The sequence below is a fragment of the Lontra canadensis genome, unplaced genomic scaffold, assembly GCF_010015895.1.
Source record: "Lontra canadensis isolate GAN:19392208 unplaced genomic scaffold, GSC_riverotter_1.0 scaffold14, whole genome shotgun sequence".
Classification (NCBI taxonomy): Eukaryota; Metazoa; Chordata; class Mammalia; order Carnivora; family Mustelidae; genus Lontra; species Lontra canadensis.
Window position 1 is genome coordinate 21,944,972 of NW_022631008.1, and position 14,486 is coordinate 21,959,457.

Here is a 14,486-nt window from a genome sequence, read left to right on the forward strand (position 1 = left end):
GCTTCACAGCTTAGCCAAAAGATTTACTTAACACTAAGATAAGGTCCGGTTTAAATACAGGTGAAAATTTGGGTGCCTGGGTGGCTCAGTGGGTTAAAGCCTCTGCTTTCGGCTCAGGTCATGGTCTCAGGGTCCTGGGATCGAGCCCAGCGTCGGGCTCTCTGCTCAGCAGGGAGCCTGCTTCCCTTCCTCTCTCTCTCTCTCTGCCTGCCTCTCTGTCAACTTGTAATCTCTCCCTCTGTCAAATAAATAAATAAAGTCTTATAAATACAGGTGGAAATTTAGTGTTCATTGATTTCGTGAGGGCTGGGATCTCCAAAACGTTCTTCTTCCCTTAAAACCAATAAAGCTTTGGTTTTCAGGCTTCTTAGCACAGGATATGCAACTGACCAGGGGAGAGCAACAGTGGGAGACAGAATATAAAAGATAAATGTGAAAAGGGCAAAGCTCACTTGACATAAAACAGCTGCACGAAGAAGAAACCAAACACAAAAGACTACTTCTGCCTTCTGTAATAAAGATACCCAAGAGTCTCTCAAGAGTTCTAAGCAGCAACTTTGGTGGGTAAGGACCAAAACGGGACCTGTGAGTTCCAGCTCTGAATCGGTTTGTCAGCTCTATCCGTGTGCCTCTCATAATGGTCACATGTGCACCCAGACAACATCTGCTGTGCAAGCTTGAGAGGCAGTCACTGAGCCCACTTCCCTTTCTTTTCTCTTTCCGCCCTACTCCTTAATTCATTAGCACCCCTACCAAAGAGGAATTTAAAGAAATAAAAATTCAAAGGTAGGAGCTCCTTGTCAGAACACTTTGAATTGTTCAGAATTAAAGAAAAGTGAAGTAGCAGGTACAGGCATGTAGGTGGAGGAGAGTGGGCACTGACTGTCAAATGTCCCCTGCTATGGGCACAGGTGGTGACGTCAGAGCAGGCTCCGTGTTTTCCTGGGGAGCTTGCTTCAGAAAGAGGCACTGCATACTTCTATCCAGATGTGCAACAGCTATTTTTACTCCTGAGTATCTGCCAATGGGAACATTTTGTAAACAATCAAAACACAAGCTCTCCCAAGGGTTTGCTTGGAGGGAGCCTGTTCCAACTGTGCAGGACACAGGTTCCGCGATGCTAAAGCGGTGTTTATCCACTGGCCAATCAGAAGATGCCACACCACCTCCGTGCAAACAAAAGATGGCTGGTGTTGGAAAGGCTGAATAAATATCCTTTCCTAGCTACAGTACCTCGATCTTGGTCATGATTTTGGATCTCCACAGCAATTATCAGGAACATTTCTCAACTATCAAATCCCAATCCCTAGTCCCCAAGAAGAAACCAGCTCATGGTCGGATTTCCTTTTTGTTAACTTAATTAAACTATAATTTGATGTCCAGTGGAGAAGATAGCACATGTTCATATCCCTGACCTCTCAGGTAGCACTGCTTCTAGAAACAAAGGAGGGTCCGTTTTCACTCCCCTCTCCAAATTCCAGTCTCTTCGGGGTTATACAGAGACTGAGTTATTGTGTAAAGTCCCTTGCTATTCTACATAGAGAAATGGATGCAAAAGATAAATGGGCTTTTGAAGAAGAAATTGTAAGGAGGGCAGGCCAAAGAAGGAGAGAGGAAGAGGGGTCTTGTAGTAGTTTGTAGATGGTGGTGATGAAAGACACAGTAAGAACATAGGTCTCGGTGCATGGATGACCCTCTCAAACACAAGGTTAGAGTGTAAATTCGAGAAGCCATGATATAGCATGAAATTTCCACTTCTGTATCTCAAGCTCAGCCAGCTTGGGAACAGTGATACTCCCTGTCAATGAACATACATGAGACCTTGTAGTAAATACACGTAACTTTCGCAGGTTGTACAATTATTCAGACCTGTTACTCAGGTGGCATAGAAGTGGGGCAGGGCCTCAACCATTGCATATAAACTCGATTAAACTCAACTGTATGTCTGTCAGTTTTCCCTTTTATCTCCATGTGGCCTCCCAAAGTGTATGTCGCCCAAAGTGAGACTGAGAAATAAGATGTGTCATCAAGAAACACTGACATTTCCTCCCTGCGGTGATAACATCCCTTCTGTTCCGTTTCCTACTTACACACATTTACACTCCTGCTCAGGATCTTCTCAGGATATTTCCTTATTGCTGTTTACCTGGAGGCTGAGACCAAAGGGAACTCTCCCCCATTTTCTTGGTTACTCTCCTATGTTAACTGGGGAACAAAATAGGAGGGCTGGACACTTACAGAAAGAATCAAAACAAAATGCCACATAATGGAGTGATTTTTAACCATGAAGAACTTCATCTTTTGTCCTTAAAGTAGTCATTAAATATAAAGAGCGAAGTCATTAGTTTTTTCATAAGGATTAATTAAAGATGATCTCTAGGGCAAAGCCGGCTTCTGTTTTTTTCCCAGTAAAAGTAACCAATCACATGTTTTAGGAACAACTGAATATCTACAACTGGCATTTTCCTTTCTTCCCATAATCAAAGCACTAGGTGTTTTCTATAAAAAAATTATAAAAATTCCAATAGACCAAAAGGAAGAAAATAAAAAAGCAGCCAAACTCACAACCCAGCAATAACAGTGTTAACACTACAGTCAAAGTAGTTTCCATCTTTCTAGACCTCTTTTTATGCACGTAGCGGTACTATTCTTTTAAGTTTTATGAAAATGGGGTCATGCTATATGCACCATATGGTAATCTCTTTTTTCAATAAATCACTTTTCTATCAGTATCTTTTGGATTTCAAATGAGACAAGAACTAGTTCCAATCTTCTGAAAATCATGACAAAACATACCTGGAATTTTTCACCTTTGTGCATCTGAGTTGATCTAAATTCAGGAGAATCTATAAAGGCACAGGGGTAAATGTTATGCAGAAAATGTCCTCGATAGGAAACCTTCATTCTGATAACAGAAATTAATATTAATAACACATACTATTTCACAAATATCATTCCGGTCTTTAATCTTATGTGTTGACATTTTGTACTGAAGTTTTAAAGACTCCATGGAGACAAACATAATTCTAAGCATAAATATTTACTTCAATATAAACTTCACCAACAAGAAAAAAAAAAAAAAACAGGTTCCACTACTGAGCAGACATGTGCCTTCCCATGGTTGTCACTACCCATATAGCTAGAGTAACCATAAATTTATTACTCAAAATCAGATACTTTTGAGAAGGAAAGGATTGATATTAATAATTATGCCGAAACAGTATATACTGACTCTCTCCCCAGAAGGCTGATATTCCTACAAGTTATATTTTTGTGATATTCAAAAAATAAATCACTTGGGAAACAAGCACACACTTGGAAGTTTAATGCCTAACTTGAACCTCCTTCAATGTTGACTCATTAACTTAAAGGGTAAAAAGAAAAAAACGGTCAATAAAGATTCAAAATGTTCACAGGTGGAAATCCTAACATCCACAAGATTCCACGCGGTCAATTCTATGTAACTCTAACCTGTTGCTCTGTACTATTTTAAAATGCAGTCGTAAAATGGGATTTCACCACCAACAAACTCTGTGACCTGAAGATCTGCATTGTTCCCTTCCAGTCATTCCCTCCTTTGGGGGACACGAGAAGACTCCAGGCCCACTGGGAATTTCAATTTCCAGAGAACACTTACTTCCCCTTCAGAAGGATACTCAGACGGTCATCAACTGAGGTTTTATCCTCTGCAGCATACGTCTGGCCCTTTTTTAAGGTTTGGATCATGCAAAACTGGCCGGTTAATCTTCTGAACAGATCTGGAGGCACACGGAGTGGTTCGAACAGTCGGCGGTAGATGCCACTGAGTTCCTTCTCAATCTTTACCTGAAATGCAGCAACGACCAGATGCTGCCATAACACAGCCACAGCGGAGCACTGGCTTCTGCCATCTCGATACGGGTTTGAGAAGACACAGATCTGCAACACGCACCATGGCCCTTCTGCATTTCGCTCAATGGACTCATACACAACAGGAAGCAGTGGCATAAGCTTAGATGCTCAAAGGGCACTTTTGCAGTTAAACAACTCCAAGAGCATATGGAAAAGATTTGCACTATTGATCACATCTCTTCCCATGCACTGTAGAGCAGCTGTGGACGTTCTGAATGTTAACCGCAACACAGACCTTTCCAATCTTAGCATTTCCTTAAAATAACACGGAACCATTTTGTCTTTATAACAATTTTGTTTCACAGAAATAAACTTCGTGAACTTTCAATGTTATTGCAAAACATTGACACATAAAATAGGGATCAACTTGGGAAAGATCTATGAAAATACATGCATTAAGCATTTTGCCTATTTTAAGTATTGTTTAATGCATCACAGTAGGAAAACGAACATTCTCAGCTGTGATCATTGCTTCTGCTTTATTTATTCTGAAGCCAAGCAAAGAGAGTAAAAGGTTTGGTGCAGCAATTTCTTCTTAAAGTAAAATATTCTGTAGAACAAGAGCCCGCCGAATTAAGTCTGGCTGTTGGAGGAAGGGGAAAGCAAAATGGCTGAATCACCTCTGCCGTTAGATAAGACCCAGATCACACGCCATACTGGGGCCCAGCATTAGTCCTGGAAAACTGGAGAGCACGTGAATGAACTTTGGGGTTCAAAAGATCATCTGTCCCAATGAAATCCACGACAGCCACACTATAAAGTTTATAGATCCACATAATGATAGCCACTCAGATGTCACTACGGCCTTTGCGATGCTCTTGCCTTGTTCATTTTAACAAAGAACCAGCATTGATATTTTTCAAGAAAGTAGGCTTATAATACAAGAAGAAACAAAAACACAGATACTGTGTGAGTGTTTTACCTGATGCTACTGCCATCACCACATCAGCAACTTCTAAACCTATGTTCAGAGCTTGGGGCTCCAGCAAGTTCTGATAGAAATTATAATCCTCATTATCACTACCATCTACCTCCTCTACCTCAGAGTTCTAGTAATGAGGGTTTAAAATAGTTTATTCACAAATATGTCTCACTTTCGAGATACACTCTAGCCTATGTGGCCTAGTAATAAACATAGGAACTGAATCTATTGACTGAAATTCATAATCTGCTCATTCTGCAAGTCTTAGCTCAAGTCCCAATTCCTTCATGAAGCCTTCTTAATTCTTCTTGTGAAAGCTATCACTCATCAAATGTTTTTCTGAGCACTTGTTATGTGACAATCATGGCTGACAGGAATTCAGAAAACAACAGTAAGGTGGTAGATGATACTGTTATTTCCAAGTAATTGCTTCTCCCATCCCTGGTGAAAGGATTATCCATTCCCTTACCCCAGCCCATTCCCACACTATCACTCTTGCCCATTTTGTTTGCTTTAGCCAATGGAGTGTGAGTAAAAGTGATGTATGTTCCTTCTGTGCCGAAGTTTTAAGAGACACCGGGTCTTTCTTTGTTGTTCTCTTGTACTTTTTTCTCTGCCATGAGAACACATGTCTCAACAGAAGCTGCTGCTTCAGCAGAGACCCTGGAATGAAGACATAGCCCAGAATCACAGCTGACACACAATTGCTAGAGTCCACGTATATGGTGGGTGAGAGAAAGGACCTGTCACTGAGATTTTCAAGTTGTTTATGACACAGGGGAACCTAGAGAGAACTCATACAGTAAGCAAAATGGACTGGGTTGCAATGTTTGAGGTTACACTCTAGTAGAATGCCTATTACTTGTATCATCTATATCATTCAAGCGATCATTTCCTGTGAAATGTCTTGTTTTCTAATAGTTTTCTGTGCACATGTCTGGCACTGAACATGAGGACAAGAGCCGGATCTTTTACCTTACTTAATAATTGTGTGTACTTTGAACCATTAGTAAACAATGTAGGGAGTGATTTCTAGAAGCCACACTGCTTTCTTATCCTATTTACATCTTTGGTTCTTGGAATGACCAAGGAAACACAACAAGATGTTGAGAAAAAAGTTAAATATTAGTGTTTTGGCAACACCCTCCCAAAATGATGATTTTCTTAAATGAATATTTTGGGCATAATGTAATGAAAAAAAATAAAGTCATTACATTTACAAAAAAATAGCAGGAACTATTTGTAAATCATTAGTATGTTCAAGGAAGTTGCCCATGAGTAATTAATTTTACAGCTGGGCAAAGATATTTCTAAGTGACATTTAAAAATCAATAGACAAAAGAAATAATGAGTTATATGACAAAAAATGTTCTCTCATGTATAAGTTGCCTTAATGATGTAAAAAGTTTTAAAAAACTCTTTCGTAGGGGTGTCTGGGTAGCAGAGTTGGTTGAGTACCTGACCCTTGGATTTGACCTTGGGGTTGTGGGATGAAGCCCTGTGTGGGCCCTCTGCTGAGTGAGGAGTCTGCCTGAGACTCTCCCCCTCTGCCCCTCCCGCCTGCTCTCTCTCTCTAAAATAAATACATGCATCTTTTAAAAAAGACTCATTTGTAGAACAAAGTTCATGGGATTCAAATATTTCCCTTCCAGACATATACGAACACAATCGAAGAAATGATACTAAGGGGATTAAAGATGTTAAATGTTCATTTTCAAGTCTGAACAAAGCACTTTAAAAGCTTTTTGGCTTTAAAAATCTCTTCCTTTAAAATCTCCTCCACATTAATTTTAGTAATTACCGGTCTTTTCTTGTACAAAAGATATGACAGATGCAAAATGTTGACACCCAGGAATACGGAGTTCCAGATCATGATATCCAAGGCACATCGGTAGAGAGTGGCCCAGACAATATAAAGGGTACATCCTGTTGAGTAACAAAGTCAATGTGTTAGATGTCTGCAATAGCATCAGGATGTAGCTTAATACATTTGATATCCTCTGCATATTAAAAAAAAACAAACACATTTTAGAAATACTTAAGCCAGGGGCACCTGGGTGGCTCAGTCAGTTAAGTATGATTTTGGCTCAGGTCATGATCTCACGGTCCTGAGATCAAGCCACCCCTGTACCCTCCCACCTCTGCACTTCCCCCCACCTTCCCTCCACACTGGGCCAGGCCCTGCTTGGAAGCCCATCTTTATCTCTCTCCGTCTCCCTCTACCCTTCATCCTGCTTGTGCATACACACACGTCTGCATTCTCTTTCTCGGTCTCTTAAAAAAAAAGAAACACCTAAGCCAAGCATTATATTAAGCTCCATTTTGTTTTTTTGTCTTATTACTACAAAAGAAAAACATGTTTTGTTGCAGAAAATTTATGTAGAAAATATTTTTTATAGGAGAAAAAAAAAACACAATTCTACTACTGTTGATACTTAATACTTCCTTACAGTCTTGATGCATTTTTACCTGATGGCAAACCTACGGTATACAAAATTTTAAAACCCACTCTTACTTCTTTTACTTATTGTGGTAATCTCCCTATTTTGTTAAAACTCTTCACGTACATAGTTTTTAATGACTGTAACTGATTAAACCCTAATTTATCTAACCATTTCCCAATTGGTAAACAGATGAGATTTTTTGCATGTAATTTTTGATACATCACCAAAACACCTTTATACATTAAGAATTAATGTTTTTCTGACTATTTCTTTAGGGTGGATTACCTGACAGTAAGTCAAAGAAATGAACTTTATAGCTTTTGATGAGACTGAAGAATTTTTTCCCAAAGGTATATAGATATTTGTAATCCTACTAGTTGGGAATGCCACTATCAAGTTCTTAATATTACAAAATTTGAAAGCTCTTAATTTGATACTGAAGTTTTATTTTGTTTTGCATTTCCATGATCATTGGTGAGCCTGCATATTTTACCAAGATTTCCTACCCATTTGAATTTTTCATTTGATGATTTTCCATTTACCTCTGGAAATCTTGCCTTTTTTTTTTTTTTAATCAATTCTCTCACTTTAGGAAATATGTTCCAGTTTCTTTTGATCCATTTATGGTGGGAGAGTCCATATATATTTTTAACTTATAATAAAATGATCAATATGATACAAATATATCAACTATATATGCACATAAAAGCTAACCTCCCACATTAAAAACTTATCCATTTGCAATTTTTATTTCATCAGAATGATCTGGGGCATCTGAGTAGACCAAAATGTAAAACTTCGTAAGTTTTTAAAATAACATTTCATAGCAAATTTTGTGGAATTTTAAAAATTATTACTTAAAGAGGATAGGGAAAAATAATGCTTTGACTGACTGGGAACACGAGGACCTGAATTATAGTCCTGGTTTGGCCACATTCTCGCAGTCTTAATTTTGGATGAGTCATTTAAATTCTCCAGGTTTCTTCTTGGTCAGATTAGATGATTTCCTTGGTCCATCCTACCTCTAAAACTGTGTCTTAAAATTTATAATTAGCGGAGTGCCTGGGTGGCTCAGTCGGTGAAGTGTCTGCCTTCGGCTCAGGTCATGATCTTGGGATCCTGGGATCGGGTCCTCCTTGAGCTCCCTGCTCAACAGGGAGTCTGCTTCTCCCTCTGCCATTGCCCCTCCCCTGCTCCTGCTCCTGTGCACGTGTTCTCTCTCTCTCAAATAAATAAAATCTTTAAAAAACTTATAATTAGCCTTTGCCTTTTCATAGGGTATGGCTTGGTTTTGCTTAGTTTTTCATTCAACACTGTGTAATGCCTGCTGCAATCCCTGCCTTACTCAGAGGTAACGCAGAAATCCATAAGCTACCATCTTGCTTCCCTTCCAGCCCTTTATTTTATCTATCTATCTATCTATCTACTTATTTATTCATTTTGAGTATAATTGAAACATAATGTTACTTTAGTTTCAGGTGTATAACCCATGCATTAAACTTCTCTCTACATTATGCTAAGCTCACCACAAGTGCAGCTCCCATCTGTCACCACACAATGCTATTATAGTTATCACTGACTATTCCCTATGCTGTGCCTTTTATTCCCATAACTTATTCATTCCATAACTGGAAGCCTCTCACTTCCAGGCTTGACTTTGACCATTCCTTGTAATTCTTCATGTATCCCAGGCATAATGAGCTACTCTCCATCCTCCCTCATTATGCTGAATTTCCCTCTCCTCTGTGCCTTTTACCTGGATACCGTACACACTCACACTTGGAGAAATCCTGTTCAGCTTCCAAAAGCCAGCACCAGTGTCATCCTCTCAGCGTGACCTTGTTCCGCCTTCCTGCTGGGCCTGTCACCCTCTCCATTTCTCCCCAGCCCTGGGTGCACACTGACAACATAGCATCTAGCACCTCACACGTGACTGCCCATCTGTTTCTCTCCAGCCCCCACGAAAAGTATCCTTTTCAAAGATGGACCCTGCCTTCTTCAGTCTTTTTTTTTTTTTAATATTTTATTTATTTATTCGACAGAGAGATCCAGCGGGAGGGAGGGAGGGGCAGAGAGCACAAGGAGGGAGAACGGCAGGCAGGGGAGAATCTGGCTCCCAGCTGAGCAAGGAGCCCAATGCAGGGCTCGATCCCAGGATCCTGGGATCATGACCTGAGCTGAAGGCAGACGCTTAACAGACTGAGTCACCCAGGCTCCCCTTCCTTCTTCAGTCTTTGCCTGAGAACTTATAGGTGCTCAAAAATATACCTGAATACATAAACCACCAAAGAAACAATCACATAGAGAGTAATTTGTCAAGAATCACTGGCTAAAATAATTCATTCAATTGTTCTGGCATTTTGATGTGAATCCATTTGACTTGCTTCATCAGGATTACTGGAGCCCTCAAAAAGTTTTCCTTGAACTACTGTGTCTGGGAAATTGCTTTTGTTTCCAGTGTCACATTATGGGCCATAAGAAACCTACTGAAACAACAGTGGTTAAGACTGCATAGGGCTTACCATGTGCCAGGCGCTATTAGAAGTCAAATATCACACATATGTGTGTGTACACATGCACGCGCACATACACACACACACACACTCATTTAATTCTTACAACAACCCTAAGAGGTGGTATTATTTTTGTGCTCCTTTGACACATGGGAAAACTGAGGAGCAGAAAATTTCAATCATCTGCCCCAGTTACACAGTTGGCAAGTGGTAGAACCAGGATTTGGATCACACACTCAGACATACAAATGGATTTTCTGATATCTAGAAAATCTAAACAATATAGAAAACACACACGGTCTTACCTAAAATAAATAAGGGCATGTAAAGGCCTACGTTACAAGTTACTTGATTGACATGCTGCCAATTTGCTGACAGAGACCTGTATTTTTGGTATGCTACATACCTGACAAGAGATGCCCTGAAGCCCCCAACAGAAAGCCCATCGGATGCCAGTTCCAGAGAAGTTACAAAGGTCTCGATTAGGAATCTTACCTATAGATAACATTGCCCTAAGGAGTATCATATGAAGGTGAAGGGTGGTTGGAATAACCAACCCAATCGTGAAAAAAATATTTGCTACATGAAAAACGAGGTGATGTATCTCTCTCCAGTTTTCGCATGTGGTCTCATTGGAAGGCACAGGTATGATCCTTTCTAACTCAGGTGTAAAACCTATTGTAATCGATTCTGTCAATGGGCTGGACTCGGTATAATTCATCTTGAAAATCCCTGTAAAAACAAAGACACAAAAGGACAATCATAAAAATGGCAGCTGTCTCTTTCTATCCCAATATGTATTGTTTCAAAATGATTTCTGTGAACTAAATGTTGGTAGATAGACTTTTCTGGTGCTTAAGAATTAGAACCAGGTTCGACTCCAACCAGTCACATATTAAGTGTTACTACTTTATCTGTTAAATGATGATAATAATACCTCATTTGACTTTCTAATGAAATGAAATGAAATAAAATATATAGAATATTTAGCATAGTATACAACTATTCACTAATACATATATCTATATAGACATACATGGTGGGGGAGAGAGGAATGAGAAATTAATGAGTCTAAAAGAAAACCACCAATGTTCATAAGCCACAGCAATTACAAAGTCTTCCATCACATTCCCACTATGACACTGAATCCAAACACAGAAAAAATAACAGGAAAAACTGATTATTTAAGTATGTAAAAAAAATTAACCTTCTCATATTTACTACTTGAAAGTTTAGTATATTTAGAAGGCTCTAGTTATATACTGTCATTAGATCATTGCATCATAGACATATACATTCTATATTATCATATATACACATAATAAATACATTACTAATCATTTATATATACACAGGGAGATATAAAATTAACTCTTCCTTTCATTGTCTAATTTAAATCTATACTTTCATTCCCATAAAAACTCCACTAGGTAGCAATGTTACAAATTACAAAGTAGTAAACTTGTGGTTTACTTATATGTAGGAGAGGTAATGAATATATGTTCAACTATTTCATATTAAAATCTGTAGCAACTACAGTTCAAAGAGTACACATTTTGCACATGCTTATCTAAACCTTAACACAAAGTGGCACCATTTCCTAACTAAATTACCTGTCCTCCATCTCTAGTACTTAAAAAACTCTATTATTAATTATACAAATTGGTCCCTAACAAAAACCACGTAGGTTTTCAGATTATATGAATTATTCTGTTTCAGAAAAAGAAATCCAAATTGGGACAAAAAATATCTTTAAATTTAATCTAATAATGTCTTTCCATAATAAGATCACACAGTTAACTTACTTTTCTATTCATCCCCCCCACCATATCAAAGTAAAGGTTTTAAGTGGTAGAATAATTGGTACAGATTGGGCATTTTGAAAGGATATTATTAGACAAATCCAAAAGAATTCTACATCTCTTAAGATGATAAAAACATTTATGCATTACAAACTGTGAGTGAAATGGTCAAGGCAATTAAAGCTCTCTTCATATAATTCTGAAATAGTTGATAAATATAAGATAAATAGTTGACATAGATATTGATTTTCCGCAACAAGGAAACTACATAAATTCAGCTACTTTCCAAATTTTTAAATCAATAAAACTACAAGCTTATTGGGGTGAGAGGTATCATTATTTGAATAACTCCATTTATGCAAAGTTTGCTCTCAAGGACCAAATGAGAATTAATCCTGTAATTTCTGCAGGAGGGAGAATGATATTCAAGGACCTCTCTCACTCATAAACTAGTGTCAGTGTCAGCTTATGCATTAGCATTACCTAAACTAACTACATTTCTATGGCATTTTAGAATGTGTCCTATTTGCTTTTCTAACTATCCTGTGTTCTCTATGAGGCACAGACAATGTCATAGCCATCTATATATACCCAAGGCCTACACTCTGCAGAGAATGCTAGAGTTGAAAGCCATACGGAAGGGACACAGACACGACAAACATTTTTAGAAGTCACTTTCAGTCTCCCCAAACCTTTGTAGTAAAGACAGGAAAGTGCCCAGCATTCCTGGGACTAAGAAAGTCAGTTTCTAGACCAAAAGCCCAGGGGGAGCCACGCAAGTCAAGGAAAGTGACTTCCACTCCTTGTGTCTGCTTCTTCCTGGGAATAGAGGTGGTGGGACTAGATGGTCTTTGAAACCCCTTCAAGTTTTAATAGCTTGAGGCTCCAATACATATATATATAATAAGTTCATATATATTCCACCCAATGGCACCCGTATTGCCAACTAATCCACTCTAGCTCAATATCAGGCTTTTTATTAAAAGTTCTTCAAGTGGCACTAAAGGTACCAACATCTGCTCTAAGAGAAATGAGGGGAAAACCACAATCTACTGACACAAGAACCAGGGAAATAGCAATAGGAATCTTTAAGAGGTGGGATCATCCTACAACATATTTTGATGAACAACACCTTATTAAGGGTATAAGTATTTAAATACATATCTATTTTATTTTCTATATGCATTTAGCTTGTAGAATAGCTAACACTGTATAATACATTTATTATATAATTTTTTATTTATTTGTATATCTATTATTTATCTATGTGGATTATCTCCATGCCAATTTTGAAATGCCAGTTACCTATTGCCAATAATCCTGACTGGACCTTACCAGTTTCAGATCCCTTTGATCACTTTCAATGGATTTAAGTCGTTTACACTGAACTATCTTTATACAGACAGTGAGTCTAAGGAGGAAGGCTAGACTAAAAAACTGGTTAACGCTCAGGTTAATTTTGACTGAATCAAGAGAAATTTTCGTTCTATTAGTTCTTCAGGGTCTAATTCTTTTAATTACCTGGTCTCGTAAAGTCCCGTTTATCTATTTGTTTCCAAATAGGTGTCTGAAGGATTAAATAGCTACACGGTGAAACTAACATTAACCCTTTACCAAATTACAAAAATGAAAAGGCAGCAATGAGCAAAAGTCCTGCTGGCAGACTTGATTCATTCTGTAAATCGGCCCAAAGCTTCGCTCCTCCGCGGAATGGCAAAGGGCATGACGTTGCCAAGAGTCTTTTCGCACTTATTCTTGTTTCAAAGCAAGCAGTTTCTGGGACGTGTCTGGCCAACAACACGTTTCCCAAAGCCTCAGAAACCAGGGCGCGGGCGGGCGGCGAGGTTCACGGGGTCCCCAGCCATCCGTTCTCCCCAGGGAACCCGCTCACCTCGCTCCTTAAAAGATGATCAGTGTCTAGTATTGTTGCCTTTGGCCGGAAGACTCGGGCCATGAGGGGTCTGCGGTGAGCCCCGTGCAGTTCCTGGCAATCCCAGCGCCCGCCCTGGGCAGGCCACACAGTGCGCCGCGCTGCGCGCAGCCTCCGCAGGAGCCCCGGGCGGCCCTACAGCGGGCGAGGTGGAGCCTTAGCGGTTTAGGGGCCAGGAGCCCCGGGCGTCCAGCCAGACGAGGAGATGCCGAGCCTACCAAGGGCTTGCCCCAGGCAGAGCGCGGGAACCAGCCCCCAAGTGGGGCTGGAGCGCCCGGGGACGCTGGCGCTCCCAGACCGGTGCTGCAGCTGCCGACGCCTGAGGGTCTGGGACGTGGACCCCAGACACGGGAGGAAGGCGGCTTCCAAGAGCAGGGAAGCCAGCGAGGGCGACGGCTCGGCCAGGGAGGAGAGGGCAGGACTCCCGCGGCCGGGGCGTGAAGAACCCGCAGCCGCGGCGGGGCTGACAAAGTTGCTCCCAGCGGAGCGGCGATCCAACTTTCGCTTCCCGATTTAGCCCCGGGAGCCCGAGGCTGCAAATAGCCGGGCGCGCGGGGGGAGCCGCCGGCAGCTACGCCTCCCGCTCCTTACCTGGCTTGTCCCTGGCACCGAACCCGGGAGGCGCTGGCCAAAGTTTGGGGCGACAGTGGCAGGGCGCGGGGACAGCGACGCGGCGGCTCGACGGGCGCCCCAGGCGAAAGCCTCCCTGGATCGCGGGTCCGGAGCCTCCTTGGCCGGTGCCGGGTCCCCGCGCCGGCAGCGGCTTTGACTAAAATAGGCATCGCGACGGTGGCTGCCGGGGCTGGGGCTGCAACGCGCAGGCGCCCGCCGCCCCGGCGCCCCCCGGCGGGCGGAGCCCCGGGTCTCGGTGCGCCTCGCGGCCCCGCTGCTCCGGCGCGACCGCCGCGTCTGCACCGCGGTGATCAGTTTGAAACACCCGCTTTTTTCTTTCCCCGTTTCCTCTCTACTTCTCGATTCTGTCCT

General features: G+C 41.0%; 1 protein-coding gene across 3 annotated transcripts in view; it reads right to left on the reverse strand.

Moving 5' to 3' along the window:
- Nucleotides 1-14,281, reverse strand: part of BVES (blood vessel epicardial substance) — a 31,821-nt gene extending 17,540 nt beyond the window's left edge. The window contains exons 1-5 of one of the 3 annotated variants that reach the window (XM_032858222.1): nucleotides 14,094-14,281; nucleotides 10,266-10,502; nucleotides 6,615-6,739; nucleotides 3,638-3,825; nucleotides 2,797-2,905 (exon numbers count right to left, since the gene is read on the reverse strand). In XM_032858222.1, coding sequence (XP_032714113.1) covers nucleotides 2,797-2,905; nucleotides 3,638-3,825; nucleotides 6,615-6,739; nucleotides 10,266-10,491 — 648 coding nt within the window. In that variant the 5' untranslated portion in view covers nucleotides 10,492-10,502; nucleotides 14,094-14,281. The other 2 variants (XM_032858223.1, XM_032858221.1) reach the window with 2 other exon arrangements.
- Between the last annotated feature and the right edge of the window lie 205 nt (nucleotides 14,282-14,486).